Source organism: Glycine max, chromosome 18 (genome assembly GCF_000004515.6).
Source record: "Glycine max cultivar Williams 82 chromosome 18, Glycine_max_v4.0, whole genome shotgun sequence".
NCBI classification, from domain to species: Eukaryota; Viridiplantae; Streptophyta; class Magnoliopsida; order Fabales; family Fabaceae; genus Glycine; species Glycine max.
Genome location: NC_038254.2, coordinates 55,628,336 through 55,646,801, shown reverse-complemented (window position 1 = coordinate 55,646,801; position 18,466 = coordinate 55,628,336). Strand labels below are relative to the sequence as shown.

At 33.5% G+C, this 18,466-nt stretch overlaps 3 protein-coding genes across 4 annotated transcripts; 2 read left to right on the top strand and 1 right to left on the bottom strand.

Moving 5' to 3' along the window:
- Positions 1–422: 422 nt before the first annotated feature.
- Positions 423–5,117, top strand: LOC100807847 (receptor-like protein kinase FERONIA). Of its 2 annotated transcripts, XM_006603526.4 has the most exons (2): positions 423–1,299; positions 2,878–5,117. In XM_006603526.4, the coding sequence occupies exons 1-2, from the start codon at positions 945–947 to the stop codon at positions 4,947–4,949; spliced, it is 2,427 nt and encodes an 808-aa protein (XP_006603589.3). In that variant the 5' UTR covers positions 423–944; the 3' UTR covers positions 4,950–5,117. The 2 variants fall into 2 exon arrangements, with proteins under 2 accessions (XP_006603589.3, XP_040868126.1); XM_041012192.1 differs by lacking the exon at positions 423–1,299 and having other exon boundaries at positions 2,077–5,117.
- A 3,749-nt stretch (positions 5,118–8,866) lies between these two features.
- On the top strand, positions 8,867–9,604 carry LOC100777930 (uncharacterized). Its single transcript, XM_003552544.5, has one exon. It carries the CDS (start codon positions 9,030–9,032, stop codon positions 9,387–9,389), a length of 360 nt encoding a protein of 119 aa, XP_003552592.1. The 5' UTR covers positions 8,867–9,029; the 3' UTR covers positions 9,390–9,604.
- Positions 9,605–12,764: 3,160 nt separating this feature from the next.
- LOC100807313 (PI-PLC X domain-containing protein At5g67130) lies at positions 12,765–15,328 on the bottom strand. The gene is made up of 7 exons (XM_003551717.4): positions 15,251–15,328; positions 14,346–14,483; positions 14,134–14,232; positions 13,695–13,998; positions 13,363–13,586; positions 13,174–13,260; positions 12,765–13,075 (listed from the first exon to the last, which is right to left on the bottom strand). Exons 1-7 carry the CDS (start codon positions 15,326–15,328, stop codon positions 13,040–13,042), a joined length of 966 nt encoding a protein of 321 aa, XP_003551765.1. The 3' UTR covers positions 12,765–13,039.
- Between the last annotated feature and the right edge of the window lie 3,138 nt (positions 15,329–18,466).

Genomic DNA, 18,466 nt, shown 5'->3' with positions numbered 1-18,466 from the left:
AGAAAGATAGAAATAGAAAAAAAATTAAAGTCGTTAATGAGGTGTTTGATATTTAAGAGTGTTGAAATATAAACAATCTTTCTTAGTATGAATATTTTTTTATAGACAATAATATATCATTAAATGAGATGTTCCACATTTTTCCTATAACTTAATAAAATAACACGGTGCTTTCGTCATCTAAATGATAAAATAAAATGGAAGTTTCTTCTATATCCTAATGACACAATAAAAAAGTTCTTTTTCGTTTTTAAGATAATTTATAGAAATTTATATTTACAAACAAATAACAACATAAAAGTAATTAAATAAAATACCGATCTACCATATTCAATAATGTTAATTGTTTTATGTTTAAATAATGCATAAACAAAAATCACAACAATTTTTTTTTTCTCTAACAAGAAAGGCTTAGACTAGATATTAAAGAAACGAGGAAAACTAACACCTATATGAAGCTTCCCACAAAACACCTATGACTCAGGCAAAAATCACAAAACTCATATACGGACACTCTAATATATATAGGTTTTTCCTATTTGACATTTTTTAAATCTCTTTATTTTTTTCTCTCTCTTTCTTTTTTCTTAATTAATGTCTATTAACATCGTTGTCTACAAATCATATATTATTCTTTTTGTCGTGGCTGAAATTTCCACACACAGTCGCTTGACTTGTAGCAGCCAGTTCATAAAACAAACAAACAAAAATCAAAGGCAAGCGTATACTTGAAATCTCATGCTTGCTTAGAACGAAAGAAAAAAAAGACACGAACAATCCTGCACAAGTAGTAAAGGAAATCTTGATAATTTTGAGCTCACTGTTTTGCAACTGTGTGCTGCTTCGATTACAGCTTATTTCCATGGACACAACTAGCACCCAAATTGCTTCAGGGACCATCCTCTTCCTTCTGTTGCTGTTCTTTCCTTATCTTTCCATAGCAGATGTTATTTATAGTCCCGTTGAACTCTTCAGCATCAACTGTGGCTCTAACAGTAGCTTGTCCACTCACTCGTTTCTCTCACTCCCAACTCACTTACTCTTTCCCTGTCTCCACTGGCCCAAAGTTTCTTCGCCTCTTCTTCTACTCAACTTCCTACCAAAACTTCCATCGCTCCAAAGCCTATTTCTCAGTCAAAGCAGGCCCATACACCCTCCTTCAGGATTTCAACGCTTCCCTCCATGCTGACGCTGGTAACGACCCTGGCGACTACTTGTTCAGGGAGTATTGCACCAACCTCAAAGATGGCGATCGGCTCAACATAACCTTCATTGCAAGCAAAACATCTCAGAATCCAGATTCGTACGCTTTCATCAATGGAATAGAGATTGTTTCAATGCCCCCTTTTACTACACCAATCCTGACGACGTCGACATCACTGGATTGCCTCAACTCGTTGGTGTCAATATCAGCGGGAACAAAATACTCTTAGATTCTTATATATTTAGTTGATTGCTTTTGTTAACATGTTTATTAAATATATTAAAATATTATTATTATTATTATTATTATTATTATTATTATTATTATTATTATTATTATTATTATTATTATTATTATTATTATTATTATTATTATTATTATTATTATTATTATTATTATTATTATTAAAAATCATATTTTATTTTTAATTATAATAATTATTATGAGTATGTTATTATCTGCGAATTCAAATTGAATTCTATTTTATTTTTAATTATACTAGAAAATAAAACTTTATGGGAATCAAAATTATTAAAAAAAGCTACAAAGACTAAAACATAAAAAAAAGTTTTAAAAATCCCAAACCATTTTTTTATGTTTAAATAATGCAACATACACAAAAATCACAACAATTTTTTTTCTCTAACAAGAAAGGCTTAGACTACATATTAAAGAAAGGAGGAAAACTAACACCTATATGAAGCTTCCCGCAAAAGACCTATGACTAAAGCAAAAATCACAAAACAGATATCCGGACACTCTAATATGTAAATAGGTTTCTCCTATTTGACATTTTCTAAATCTGTTTATTTTTTCTCTCTATTTTTTTTAAATTAATGTCTATTAACATCGTTGTCCACAAAACATATATTATTCTTTTTGCCGTGGCTGAAATTTCCACACAGTCCATTGATTTGTAGCAGCCAGTCCATAAAACAATCAAAAATCAAAGGCAATCGTAGACTTGAAATCTCATGCTTGATTACAAAGAAAGAGAAAAAAAAAAAAAAAAAAGACACGAACCGCACTGGTAGTAAAGGAAATCTTGATAATTAAGTATATTCATACTTCATAGCTGATTTCTATCGTTTGAGCTCACTGTTTTGCAACTGTGTGGTGCTTCGATTACAGTTTATCCATGGGCACAACTTGCGTACGATTTGCTTTAGGAGCCATCCTCCTCCACCTCCTATTCTTGTCCCTCCCTAACCTTTCCATAGCAGATGTTGTTTATAGTCCCGTTGAACTCTTCAGCATCAACTGTGGCTCTAACAGTAGCTTGTCCACGCGCGATGGTCGCAATTGGACTGCAGACATCAAATTCCTCTCAGAAAACAAGGACTCAGTTGCTGCTCCTGCACTCACACCATCTACCCTGGAAGGTCCTTACACCGATGCTCGTTTCTCTCACTCCCAATTCACTTACTCTTTCCCTGTCTCCACAGGCCCTAAGTTTCTTCGCCTCTTCTTCTACTCAACTTCCTACCGAAACTTCGATCGCTCCAAAGCCTATTTCTCAGTCAAAGCAGGCCCATACACCCTCCTTCAAGACTTCAATGCTTCCCTCCATGCTGATGCTGATGATGACCCGGAAAATACCTTATTAAGAGAGTATTGCATCAACCTCCGAGATGGTGAGAGGCTCAACATAAGCTTCATTGCAAGCACCGAAGATTCGTACGCTTTCATCAATGGAATAGAGATTGTTTCAATGCCCCCTTTTCTCTACTACACCAATCCTCACGACGTCGACATCACTGGATTGCCTCAACTCGTTGGTGACAGTATGAACCTGCAGTTCCCCATTGAAAACAACTTTACTCTGGAGACAAAGTATCGGTTAAGAGTTGGAGACCAAGAAATCCCGGCCTCACAGGACACGGGTATGCTCAGGTTCTGGGATGTGGATAGCAAATATGTAACGACTCAAAGTGTACTATCTCTAGATATTTCCACTGGAATTAAGCTGAGATTCACAAAGAAGACTCCTAACTACACTGCACCAGACACAGTGTACCGATCCGTAAGGAATATGGGAAGTAATGGTACCTTCAACATGGGTTTCAACCTCACATGGCAACTTCCCGTTGATTCAGGCTTCACCTACTTGCTAAGATTACACTTTTGCCAGCTTGACCCGAATATTAGCCTTCCTGGTGACCTGAGCTTCTTCATCTTCGTTCAGGATCAGATGGTTGAAAAGTGGGCAGACATTCTCGGTTGGAGCGATAAACAGAAGGGTGTCCCAGTGGTTAAACAGTATGTAGTTTTCATCCCAGGGAATCAGCAGGAAACGCTTAATCTTTCACTGAAAATGCATCCTAACCCTCAAAGCTTGGCCAAGGACGCTCAAATAAACGCAATTGAACTCTTCAAAATCAACAACTATAACGGTAGTCTTGCTGGGCGAAATCCAGACCCAAACCGTCTTCCAGAAACCCCCATTGTTCCCCTTCAAAGACCAAACAATAAAAGCAGCGGCACCACAAGGAACCTTGCCGCCGCCGTGGCAGGTGCAGTTTCTGCTGCCGTTTTGCTCTCCTTTTTTGTCGCTTTCTTCCTCATCCAACGCCAGAAGAAGATGGGTTCCAAGAAAAAAGACGAAACTCCTCTGGGCGGTGGCTTATCATCACTACCAACCAGCCTTTGTCGCCACTTCACGATTGCGGAAATCAGGGCCGCCACCAACTACTTCGACGAACACTTCATAGTTGGCATGGGAGGCTTCGGCAACGTGTACAAAGGCTACATCGACGACGGTTCAACCCGAGTCGCAATCAAAAGGCTCAAACCGGATTCTCGGCAAGGTGCGCAGGAGTTCATGAACGAGATCGAAATGCTGTCTCAACTTCGCCATCTCCATCTTGTCTCCCTCGTTGGTTACTGTTACGAGAGCAACGAAATGATACTGGTGTATGATTTCATGGATCGCGGAACCCTCCGTGAGCATCTCTACGACACTGATAACCCTTCCCTTTCATGGAAACAAAGGCTCCAGATATGCATAGGTGCTGCACGAGGACTCCACTATCTGCATACAGGTGCAAAGCACACGATCATTCACCGTGACGTGAAGAGCACCAACATCTTATTGGATGAGAAATGGGTCGCCAAGGTTTCAGACTTCGGGTTATCCCGAATTGGGCCCATTGGTTCTTCAATGACCCATGTGAGCACTCAGGTGAAAGGTAGCGTTGGATATTTAGACCCGGAGTATTACAAACGACAGCGTTTGACTGAGAAGTCTGATGTGTATTCCTTTGGGGTGGTGCTCTTGGAGGTATTGTCTGGGAGGCAACCTTTGCTCCGTTGGGAGGAGAAGCAACGAATGTCACTTGTTAATTGGGCAAAGCATTGCTATGAGAAGGGAACTCTAAGTGAGATTGTGGATACAAAACTGAAGGGCCAGATAGCGCCTCAGTGTTTGCAAAAATATGGTGAGGTTGCGCTGAGTTGTTTGCTTGAGGATGGAACTCAGAGGCCTTCCATGAACGACGTCGTTCGGATGCTGGAGTTTGTTCTGCATCTTCAGGAGGGTGCTGTTAATGAAGTGATGGAGAGTGAAGATACCGAGGACGTATTTAGCAGTAGCCATAGTAGTCTACATTTTTCGGATTATAGTAAGAGCACTGCATTGAGTATGGCTACAAACGTTGGAGATTGTAGCTATGGAAGTAAGGACTCTGAGGAGAGGTCGATCCCGGACAATGTTTTCTCTGAGATTAAGGATCCAAAGGGACGATGAAGTTAGAGCAGTCTACAAGTTCAGATCCTGTTTGATCTTTTAGGTTAAAAGTGTTTGGATTGTTTGAAGCATGTAATTTGTTTTTGTTTTTTTTTTTTTTGCAGCTTGTATGTAATTTGATATTTGATGAATGTGAATGTGATGAGTAAAAATCTAGAAGTTCTATAATTTTGAAAAGTAGAAAATATTTAGAAATTTGTATTGATTAGGAAGATTGTAAGAAGACAAAAATTAGAGTTCTCTAATACCTTTAAATATTATCAACTTATCTATATATTTTGCAATTAAAATCAAACAAGTTTGAGTTCTCTCTTAAGAATTTTCCTTTACTGGAACAAATTATCATAAAGAATTGTATAATACTAGAAAGAAGAGTTGATCGAGAGATGACAAACCATTACTAAACTATTTTTCAATTTTCTTTTCTTACAAAACATAATTGTGAAAAAATATATTTCTGGGCGAAAAGTTTACTGGATTTAAGAGGTTTATAGGATTGTAGAGAAAGACTATGATAAGCCATAAAGAGAGTGACTAACGAGATCATAACGAGAAGAAGAGTGGCTATGATAAAACGGAGGAGCACAGGAGAAAGTTTTGTATTTGTAGTGAGAATCTGAGAGAGTTCATAAAGAACGTGCAAAAGAGAAAAAAATAAAATAAGATTCTTCCATATCAAATGTTTCTTAGAATCCTTTGGTTTTACATTAAATATTAATTCTTTGTAAAATTTTCATTATTTTTAAAATTCTTTAAGTTTAATTGCTAAAAATAAGACATTTTAATATATGATTTTAAAATTCATATAAAAAGTTTAAGAAATATTTAGTGATTTTGTACCTCTTTCTTGAATAATTGTTTGGTTGTTACAGTACGTGACATATTTTAAACATTTACTAATATAAAAACTAGGGAGTTTTAATAACTCGATGCATTATTGCACCTATAATAAAATTCATTAATAATTTATTTAAATGCATGCAAAAAAATTGTTAAACTAATCTACAATTAAAATGTTAACATCAGGAACAAAATTGCGTTTTTGTTAACAGTCCATGCAAGCCTGATTGTTTTACGTTTTGCGTGTGATTAGTCAACGAAACAAACTTTGGCCGACACACAGCGACAAAATTTTAAATATATTAAACTGAAACAAGCATCCCAATAATTTAGGTTAAATAATAATAAAAAAAAGACTGATGCGTAGTATCTAATAAAAAAAAGTGATGAAATTGAAATGTATACATGTACGTTACATATTTCATCAATATCTTTTTTCTTATATCATTTTATTTATTATACTTACATTTTTTTTCTTCTTTCTTTCTCTCTAAGGAATTTGTTTTACAGAGTAAATTGTTATTTCCATTAATCATATTTCTAAAAATTTTATTTTTGGGTATATTTAAAAATGTATTTGATTACATTTTAATTTTTTAGAATTATTTTTTAAACTTTAAAATAATTTAAATAAAAAATAAAAATGAAAGTTACATGTTTACATATTAGGAATAACTTCTCATGTTGTCATGAGAATATCACATTCTCATCATCTTCATGAAAATAAAAGTATAGGAAAACATAATAAATAAGGAATCTACAATATTGCAAGAAATTAACAATGCTTATCAATAAATTTTAAAAACTTTTAACATATATAAGAATATTAATGACAGAGTATATCTAGATCCTATGAGTGTCACAAAAATATTCATAAGCAGAAGGAATAATTACGGGTAATATTGAGTTTGGATACAAGATGAATATATAATATCCAACCCACACACACATAATTTATTGTGAAAAATAATTATTTTTTATGACTAATATTTCAAATCTTTAATCTCTAACAATATCACTATCATTATCAGAGAATGAAAAATATTAAATTAAAGTTTTTATCAAAGATTGTAATATTAACTTTAATAATCTTTATGTTAAATAATTATTTTTTTAATTTTATTTATTTATGGTTTGAATTTGGATGAATCAATGTTATAATTGTTAATATTTGTTTATTTTTTATATTAAATGTGTATGTTTTTAATATTATATTTAAATTATTTTAGAATGAAAGTATTATGATTATAGTAATTATTTTAATTAATTGAGTGTGTTAAGTATAAGTATATAGATACAAATGAATATGAGAGTAAAAATTAAAAATGCTATCCGGATGTATGAAACCGAATACAACAATTATTTTTAAATGGCAATATGAAAGCAGATACTATAGGTATAGGAATATAGCATCCTACCCAAATCTTAACCATTACCAATTTACCATTTCTAATATCACATTGTTTACATTTTCGATTACAAACTTTTAATCCACAAAACAAACAAACTATCTTCATAAAACATTTTTCAATATAGTCAACAAGATTTACTGTGCTTGGTTTGGCTTTGTTATGCACTTTTGCATGCTTTTACTTTCTTTCACGCTAAATGTCTTAAAAAGACTTAGAAGCTACCTGGTGACTTCAATGATATATATATGAATCATCAGTAGTAAATTAACAATTAAAGATATCATAGTTATTTGATAATGGCTAAGTAATTATGAATTAATAGTAAATAATTTTTCAAATTTTGGCCTGAAATTAATTATTTAACAGTTATTTGTGATTAAAAGTTGAAAAATTAATTAAATTGAATTTTTGGTTGCAGGTATGAAAATTGGAGTTACATTAAGCAAAAAAGGCAACAAAAAGTGAAGAAAAAGAAGAAGTCTGAAGCAGGCCCAGCCCAACACGCATGCTAAGCATGCAAGGCAGTACATGCGCTAAGCGAGGCGTTAAGCTCGAAGATGCAGAATCCGTCACGCACGCTAAGCGCGAGATCCAACAGAAACACACGTTAAGCCTGCAGCGCGCGCTAAGCGCGAGGTGTTGCGCTAAGCGCGCTTACGAAGGCCGAAAGTCCACTTCAGCAGCTATAAATAGAGAGTCACTTCAGCAGCTATAAATAGAGAGTCAGTTCAAGAAAAACAACACATCTCGCCTTAGAACAACACATCTAGGCCTAAAAAATCAACGATGTATGATATACTTCAAGAGTTATCAATGCAAAGAGGATTCATTCCAGGTTTTTCTATTCTAATTCTTTTCTTTTAATCTTGCATTCATTTCTTGAATTTCTTTTGGGTTTTATTCGCTCGGGAGAAGGTATTTCCTAATAAGGGTTTAAGAATTAATGCATGCATCAGTTTTAGGGGTTATACGCTTTGGAAAGGGTAACACCTAATAGAACATCTTAAGAAAAGAATCATCGGGTTAGCATTGCTAGGCATAGAATGATAACTCAATGTCCACGCATTTAGCAACATCTAGAATGTAACCTAAATGCATTTTAATTATTGAATCTTCGCAAAGACATTTGGAAGATAGGTAGTTAAAATAGGCTTGTCATCGTGAGGCATTAGGGACAAGTAAAGTTAATAGATGTGGGTAGAACTAATACAATTGCATTGGTAATGAATATCATATTTACATGCATCGTAGGCCAATTGGGTTTGTCCGGTTTTGACATTTCTATTAATTATCTTTCTAAAACTATTTGATCTAGTAATAGCAATTTACTTTTGCAACTATTTCTGTTTTTACTATTTGTTCTTTACTTACAAATTGAAAAGTATTCGATAAAGTACAATAAATTCCTGTGGAAACGATACTCAAACTTTCGAGGTACACTTATCAATACCTCAACATTATCATACATAGATAATGAATATTTCGAATGAAATAATTGTGTATAATAAGATCCATCATACTATGGATTAAATTAATCATTCAGTAAATAATAATTCATTGAAACATCTGTACTTATTATTAGAGAATTATAAATTTATTATCTCATTTTTACACTTATGAAACATCTGTACTTAATAAAAAAAATCTTCTTAATTCTTTAATCAATGTTCGGACAATGATTATCATTTCACAAATAATAATTTGCTTAATTAACTCGCACTCGAATGTAGCGGAACCTTGGTAGTCCATATATCAATATGAAGGGTGGATATTATACAGTGTGGAATTTATGAAAATAGAATCTCTCAAGACTTTCTAGCTAGCAGACATGAAGAAGCAATTAGCATCAAGGCGTTTCCTGATGTGGGTTATGGTACATTTGAGCATTTCAGGAGTGTTGTCCAAGTCCAACCACACCACAACTTCTCTAGTGTGCGATGGCTCCGTAGAGAACTGCCTCATCGTCCACCACTTGGACTCACAGCTTCCCACCATCTCCAGCTCCCACTTCCGCAGAATCCTCGCTGAAGGATCATGCCCCTCTCCGACTGGAGGTACAAGTAATCCCGGTAATGCCGCCGCCTGTTCGGGTCCCAGCGGTCATTATGTTAGTAATGGGGCCAAACCTGATTCGGTTATACCCAGCGCATGTGCTGATCCATATGCCTACCACAGGGGTTGCTATTAAAACAAGCTATTTATGTATTATTTCTAATGCTTTTGCTTCCTCCCTCCCTCTATCCACTGTTGTTGTCCTATGTCTCTATTGTTGTGCATGTTTTCTTTATTGCAACAATAACATCCGTCCCCTGAACTGGACAAATTCCGGGGAAGAGATTCTGAACATGTATATGCATGTATGCTTTTCTGCTTTCTATTTACTGATGGCTTATTGGATTCTAACTTCTACGCCTCAATCTCATGACGAATAAGTAAGGGAAGAAATAAAAAGGGCTAGATCGAACTTATTTTCTAAATGGCTCCTGCTTAACCACCATTTAGAGAGAAATATGCTTAATTATTTTATTTATTTATTAAATTTATAACACTAGTCAGAGAAATTAATGCTCAGTTAGAGTTTTGATAAAATTTAGTGTTGCTATATTTATTAATTATGGAATAACGGTTAGAGATCTCTCACCTGACTATAGAAACCAGCATACATTCTACACGATTCTAGTAAAACTTTCTCCCACCCGACTTAAATATGATTAAGCAAAATTAACTAACTTTGCATTTGCATTTGCATTTGCATTAAGTGAGCAAGTTGGTTAATGTTATTTGATTTTATTAATCTTGTTTAAGAGATAAACTTTTTTGTTCTTTCTAAAATGTGTCATTTGTTAGATCTTCATATCAAATATAACAGAGTCATTAAAACTAAAATTACAATTGATTGGAATGATATAATTAAATCAGATGAAAATAATTAAAATTACTTATATATTTGAGTCTATTTTTTAACTGTTTATATTTAAGTTCGAAGTAGGACAGATTTAAAAACAATCTCTAGTGTTTATCTTGTGAAAGTGAATGGTTTGATAAGAATATCCTTTTATAAAAAATGTTTGGAAAACATGCACTATAACATCTGTACATTTTTTTTAACATACTTTCTGTTATTAACTAATGAAATTTATTAAAAATTAACATTTTTAATATTTTTACTTTTAATTAGTGTCTCTTTTGATTTAAAATTTTAAATAAATTTTCATTAACAGTAAATGTTAGAAAAAATGGGTTAAAAGACTGTATTACCATAATAGTCCTTAGTAAGACAGAAACAAACATCTAATCCTCTTAATTTGGTAAAGGAAGTATTAGGTGAAGACAAATTGTTAGGTTCATGTAAATTAATTAATAGATAGGCTATGTTTAAGGAAAATAATTGTTGAGTTAGTTAAAAGTTGAAAGTTAATTAAAAATTGAAAAATTAGTTTTAAATTAAAATTTCAAAATTATTAAGTTAATTTACTGAATTAGATCAATTTAATAAAATTAATTATTAACTGGCTAGTAAATATAATATACATATAATAACATATTTATATTATTGTTAATATATCTTTGACTTTTTTTAGAAAACATTGTTTTAAAGTGAATAAATTTTGGGTTTTTAGTTCATTTTGAAAACTTGTTATTTTGTTAGAAGTTATATTACAAATTAGAAGCTTAAGTAATATAATAATTAAAATAAATAATTTAATATTAAAGGATAAACTTGAATAAAATAAATACTGAAATGTTACAAGAGGCTAAATATATAATTTTATTAAAAGTGGAGCTTCAATTGTTTGATAACAGTGGAGCTCCATGGACCATGGTCATCCAATGAGTGGTAGGTGACCACCAACAAAGTAATTAAGCACTCAACTAATTAAGCAATGTGTTCAATTGACAGATTGTGAAAACACAAAGGAGATCGAGAATATAACTTATAGCAATTGAAAGAGAAATTTATCTCGGTGTTATAATATAGTGATTTAAAGATAGTTCTTGTCAATTTGCATACCAGCTAGGGTCGTCTACGAATAGAAAGAGAGTCAAGACTCAAGGCACATCTCCATAAGAAAATATTTTATATAAAAAATGTTGGAAATGTATTAACTAGAAATTATAGTGGAGTACATTAATAATATTTTCTTAATAAAGTTATTAATTAACTTTTAATCTTTTAATTAATTAATCTCGGTGTTATAATATAGTGATTTAAAGATAGATCTTGTCAATTTGCATACCAGCTAGGGTCGTCTACGAATAGAAAGAGAGAGTCAAGACTCAAGCTTAAGATACATCTCCATGAGAAAATATTTTATATAAAAAAATTAGAAATGTATTAACTAGAAATTATAGTCGAGTACGTTAATAATATTTTATTAATAAAGTTATATATTGATTAACTTATAATCTTTTAATTAATTAATGTTATAGACATATTGCTTAAATCAAAATAAAAATAATAAGATGAAGGTGCCTGGTCGTTTATTATTGAACTAGGCTAGCTATATTCTATCCGCCTACTTCTTATCGCGCATATTTTTTATTTTTCCGGAAAGGAACCAAACACATGTGAATTCAAAAACTTGTATGTGCACATGTAAATCTCAACAATGAGTTTTGTCTTGACCTCTACTGCTTTTTTGGTAGGTCTTGAGCTCTACAAGATGATTATGCGTAATAGGCCAAAAAATGTATTTATATAAAATAAAATTATGTCCATGAAAGGCGTCTTAAAGTCTTTCGTTGGGAAAAAAACTTTTAATTTGAATTTGTTAGATCATGACCATTTGTTATTTGAAATGCAAAACAAACTTGCTTGCATGGACTTTAACATACAACTCCGTTTGGTCCTGATGTTGACATTTTACCTGTAGAATATAAGTTTAAATTTTTTTTGCATGAATTTAATAAAGCTTTTAATTGATTAATATTTTATTTTAGATGCCATGTAGTGAGTTATCAAAAGTTTCTAGCTTGTTAGCTTTTAAAATAATAAAAAAAAAAAGATCCTAGCTTATATATTAGATGTTTAAAATATATAACGTTTAAAAACAAAAAATGTATTGATGAAAAGGAGCTTAACAATCAGTGAACATGCCATAAACTATCATGTTTTAGTGTAAATAAATTTTCTGTCAATTTTTTTAATTATCTTTAGAAAGGAAGGAATTCAAATTTTGAGAGGATTTAAATTATATCGTATATTAATCGGTTTTGTTTGGATATCAAATTTAGAGAATCATTACTATTATGTAATGATGAGAACTTAAGTTTTTTTAAGTAAAATGAAAATATTTCGGTTAAAATATACTTTTGATCATTTTTCTTATTTGTTAAAATTTGTTTTAGTCCATTATTTTTATAAAAAAAATATTTTAGTTAACTTTTAAATTTGAGTCAATATTTTCTTCTTTGCTAGTTCAAAAATAGTAATGGTTTTTAGTATAACAGCGATTTTTAACTTGCCACTTTAATAATTTTATTTTATTGATGTGTGACTATGTAATGGGCCTTTGAATTTAGGAAATTGCTATTTGTATAAGACAAGAAAGTCTGCACGAAGTTTATCCGTGATTTCTGTCAAATTACTAGTAATATTTTTTTAATCACAAATAACCAATAAAATAAATACTTTTTCATACGAAATAGCACTGCTCTTGAATTTAATACCAAGGTCATTTCGTCAATGTAATGGATGTTCTAATTAATGCTGCCTTGGATTAGAAATCCTTACCAACGAGATCATGACAAGCAACAATGGTTTTAACAACTGAAAATTGACAACAATCTAATGCCTGAATTATTTCCAGATGGTCGGTCTTGTTACTATGATTTTTCCTATGATTGAGAGCAAGCTTCTGATGTTGATCCAGGCTGAAACATTAAAACCAACAGTGTTAGTAGAATTATACACTAACTTAATTGTGTAAGTGGGTTTATGCGTTCTAGAAAAGAAGTTAAAATTGCTATACCACGCATGTATGAACATCATCACATCCACATAGTAGCTTTCCATTGAGAGTGTCTACTGCTTGAAACGATCCTCCTCCCTCACTCCTCTGCATAACAACCCCCCATATTATAAGAATATAAAGATATTAAGGGTCAAAATTTGTTGCTTTGGCAACAAAATTTGGAATAAAATTTTCCTAAAATACTACCTTATAATAATCAACAGCAACAAAATTGGCCCACCGGTTGCCAGCAGCACCAAAACAAGTTTGTAGCATGTTAATTAGTTCTCCTGAGTTATCTTCACATGTGATTGGTTTAATTGGAGTTGATCGAAAATAGTTTACCAACACCAAGGATTTGCTTTTGTCGTTAAGGGGAGATGATTCTGCCCTATTTGGACAACTTCCTGCTTTTCTACCACCATCTCCATCTATAAAATTAAAGATAAGAACCTGATCAAAGAGTAAGTTGACAAGAGGAAACAAAAATAAATTAATTCTTAAGAATGAAATAGGTTTAATAGATGGTATCCTCTTACACTGATTTTCAACCATGAAATTCCACTGGTAAGCAATGCCTTCACTTTGTTCCTTAGACGCAATAGAAGTGAACACTAGTAATCTTTGGTTTTTGGCAACCATATCACTCACTAGAGGCCAATCTTGACCATTTCTTGGCATGCTTGGTAATGGAAACCAATACTTCATCAGACCGGCATCAGTGAAGACCTTTGTCAAACCATTTGGTGCATCAACATAATCTTCCAAGATGAGTGTGACAATTTCTGTTGGATTTGCTGATAGAAAAGCTTCAATTTCCTTCAATGTGTCTAGGGCAGGTTCCTACTTGTTAATCACAAGTTAGAATCTAGTACAAGTGATCCATTAATGATTTTTCACATCTTTTACTCCAAAAAAAAGTTCAGAAAGCATACACCAAAAACAAACATATATAATTGAGTGGATGATGTTACATACAAAAGCTGTGAAGTCATGGCATTGGCCTTCAAATGAATGGCATAACCACACATCTCCGTCAAAATCATATGTATCTAGCATTAGTCCACGTACTCCATTCTACAAAATAACCATTGTTGAGACACAAGGGTGACTTAAACATTGTTTATGAGAACCCAAGCATTGATATTTTAAGCTATAATTAATAGACTAATAGTACTGATATAGCATACATTTAGCTGTTGGGTGACACTGTCTTCCTGATTGGTAAAAGTTACTCGTGGCACGCCTGTGTGAGATGGCTCCCCATCAATGGCATAAGCGTTGTGCGTTGTCAAAAATGCATATTTGTTGAATGGAAGAGAATTATTCTATACGGAAAAAAGAAGCAATTAGCAAATAGATTAAGATCAAACACACCTATTTTTTCCCTCAACATGTAGAAAAAAGAAACAATATATTCATTCTGGTAATTATTTTCAAATTTATATGGCTTCATAAAACTATAATTGCTTATTGATATAATTTGTTTGCCTTTCTATATATTTCTAAGTAGGCCGTAAGCTTTTAAAAACTGGGCTGGCCCATGATCATTTTGAAGTTTCCGCGACGTTAGGTTACTTTGGGAGTGTTGCTAGGTGCACCCAACAAAGCTCTTAAATGGCAAAATTGTCCCTACTTGTTTTTCTTCTTACGGATCAAGGTGATCCGTACGTTGATCCGTAAGACACTTACGGATCAAGTTGATCCGTAAGAAGAAAAACAATTTATTAATTAGTTTGTTATATATAAAAATCTATTTTTTTAGTTGAGATTCTTGTAATTGAAAACGATTATGCAATACATGAATTCAAACAGTACATTAACTTCAACATAGTCAAACGAAATTAAATTTCCATAAAATACTACAACTAACTAACTCATGCTAATTTTGCGACAAGGACAACTCGTCTTCCATTTGCGGTAAAGGTTTACTGAAAACAGCTAAAATTTCTATTGGCTCAATCTTTTTCCAGTAGTTAGACTCAATGAGCACCTTCATCACGTCCTCGTTGGTTTTGAGTTCAATTATTTCAAATTTTATAACTTTTTCTGAATACTCATGGTGACTTGGTTTCCGAAAAAACAATTGTGTTACCATTTGTGTTTCATCAACACCATAAGGGGGAATCCCACGAGGCGCAACTTGTTTGATTAAATCCTTTAGTTCATCCATGGTACATCCGGTGGAAATGTCAAAGTTTTTGAGATTTTTTCCTGTGAACGAGTAACCTACAAACTCATTTTGGCGTGACATGTTCCACCTACCATTGTAATATAGCAGAGCATCATGAGTAGGGGTCATAGTAGTTTCAAGTAAGTTTAAAATACCATCTGGGGTTCTAGCAATGCTACATAATAACTCAATCGGACCAACAAACGAAAATTCATGATTACACATTAACATTGTGTTAACATCAGCATCATCTTTCAGTTGCATACATTGAAACCGAAATTGATTACCTGCATACGTGAAAGGCTGCCGATAGTAAATTTCATCCAAAAATTGCTTGTCGATTAGCTTAAGGGTATTGTGTATTCTGGTTTTTAACGTTTGAAAATCACACCCGTTAGGTACTCGAATGGGAACTGGAGTGGAAGCTTGGAAGGAAACACCACTGTCATTGTGAACAATGGATCCATTTGGAAAAATAAAACCTAATGTGGAGTTCACAACTGTCTGACTGTTTGTCTCTCCCAAGAATGCCATAGTTTTTTGTAAGACTTGGGTTGATACTGAAACTTGTGCTTTCTTACAAGGTTAGGTTGTGCCATATATATAGATGAGTTTTAATATTAGTGCTGCATTTTTTAAAGATTGAAAATATGCATGCACATGCTTTCTGTATGTGTTGTCAACTACATGAATGACATGACATGCTTTAGCTTGCATCAGATCTGCATGTGTAGTCATGTTGTGCAGGGTCCTTTCACGTGCTTTATGTTAATGCAGACAACAATTTATCAAACACGATTTTTCACAATGTGTAGTCAAGTCAGACAACGATATATCATACATGTTTTTTTAGAATTAAGTAATAATTTTGTTGTGGACGTAACAAATAAATTACATGTTCAAAACGATCAGGCATTTATAAATTACATGTTCAATCATCATTTAAGTCAACATAGTCTCTCTTGAACATCATGAAGTTCTTGTAATGCTGCATTCTGCTAATATATGAATTTGGTCATGACTTCGTTTGCGGATGACAATTCCTAGACCATAACAATGATACATGTGCTAAGGGACAACGTTCTTTTAAATAAACCTGTTGTGTATGCGAAAAAAATGTTAACTCAATCCTACAAAAGTCATTGCATAATCATAAAAAAAAAAAAAACACTTCATATCTACAATGTACCTCAACAAAATGATTGTCATACACATGACCGATACAAATTATACGATGCAATGAAGAATTTATCAGCAGTTGACTTCTAAGGGGAAAGAATGTCATGCTTTGTTGTTTAGACAAGGATACAACGATTACGTTATACCTTGATGCAATGACATGTCCCATGTCCGTTATATTCATCCACTTATCCGTTGTCACCTGAATATAACAAATATACACGTCAAACTTAATTTCAAACTAAAGTCTTAAAAATCAAATTCATAAATTACATACCTTGGTTAACCCATCAACAAGTAGTGACATCCTTAATTCCTCAAATCTCTCCGTGCCACCAAAGAGCTTGACATAGTCTTCTGAGAAATTGGCAAGTTCTTTAAGCAGATGGTTGCGGACCACCGACCAAGAGTCTTGACCCATACCTAATAAACCGGCAACCAGCCGATATCCACAATTACCATCACCTTTGACATCAACAATCTTATCAATGAAGTCGTGCATAAATGGCTGAAACTGGTCCAACATGGGCATCATCATTCTTCGAATCGGTTGCTCAGAGGATGATGCAGTACGTCTCACGGACGAATTGCTATTTTGTTGTGATTCAAAGGCATCTACATACTCCCAGTAAGATGGATCGCGCTTTGTTGACCTTGGGTTCCTACTCGTAGTTTTCTTCGGTGCCCCCTTTGTGTTAACCTTTGCTGGAGGAGGACACATCGAATTCTGATCAGGGTGTGCAATTTCCCAAAGTTTACTTCTTAGAGTAAACTTGCCACAAACATCAAGTTCTTCGAATTTTTGGTATATTGTTTCCATTACGTCCTTGATGCCCACCTCGGGCTCAGATAACTCTTGGTCTGAAAAACTGAGTCTCCTCCAAAACATATGAATTGAATCAAGTGGGATGCAACCACCAACATATTTGGATAGCTCACAAGCACAAGGAAGACCAAGCGTGGTTCTCACCACGCAACCACAACTTGAGGGATTCTTGCCAGCATAGTAAACACGCTCAAATTCAACAGCAATCTGATTTAAAGCATACCTTGAAACCATTCCAAGCAGCCTCCTGTATAAGGTTTTTTGGAACACATGTCCAACGACATGTGTACTTGTTTCAAATGATGCTTTAATCTGTGTGTGCTGCAACGTAATCATGTTGTTCACGGCATCCCACACACTGCATAAGTCTCCAATGCTATTTTGTAACAGTCTTTTTAAAGACGAGTGAGCAGATTCAACCCTACATTTCAAATACACAAATAAAAATAAACATATACAATAATACAATTCCATAAATTTTTCAACGTTAATAGAAATAGTTGAACAGTTTCATACCTGTTTGTTGTTGTGTTTCCTAAGTGCATCACCTTATTAGTTCAGGCGGAAACAAATTTTTCCTTGTGTGGTATTATCCATGTTTCCTTGACATAGTCAACAAATATTGGCCAAGGTGCGCAAGCTACTTCGAACTTCTTCAGGTATTCATCAAACTGCTATTCTGAAGGACAATCAGTCAGAGATCCCCAGCAATCCATGACATAATCCCAAGCATTTTTTTGCGCAATTAGTGATTTACATTTAGCCTTCACATTCTTGTTTATGTGAAAGATGCACAACAAATTTGTGCATTCAGGGAATACATCTTTCACTGCATTCATCAATGTTTGGTCTCTGTCAGTGACAATAACTCCAGGGAGGGCATCACGCTTTAAAAAAAGGCCTCGGAAGCGTTGTAAAGCACATACCAAATTATTAATACGTTCACCCTCCACATATGCAAAACCGGCAGAGAATGTCATCCCAGTCGGTGTCATCCCAACAAAATCGAGCAATGGGAGTCTATACCGGTTTGTTTTATAGGTGTTGTCTATCAAAAACACCAAAATGCATGCGTTGACTAACTTCACTGAATCAAGGTGACACCAAAAGATATCACAAACCACGTCTTCATC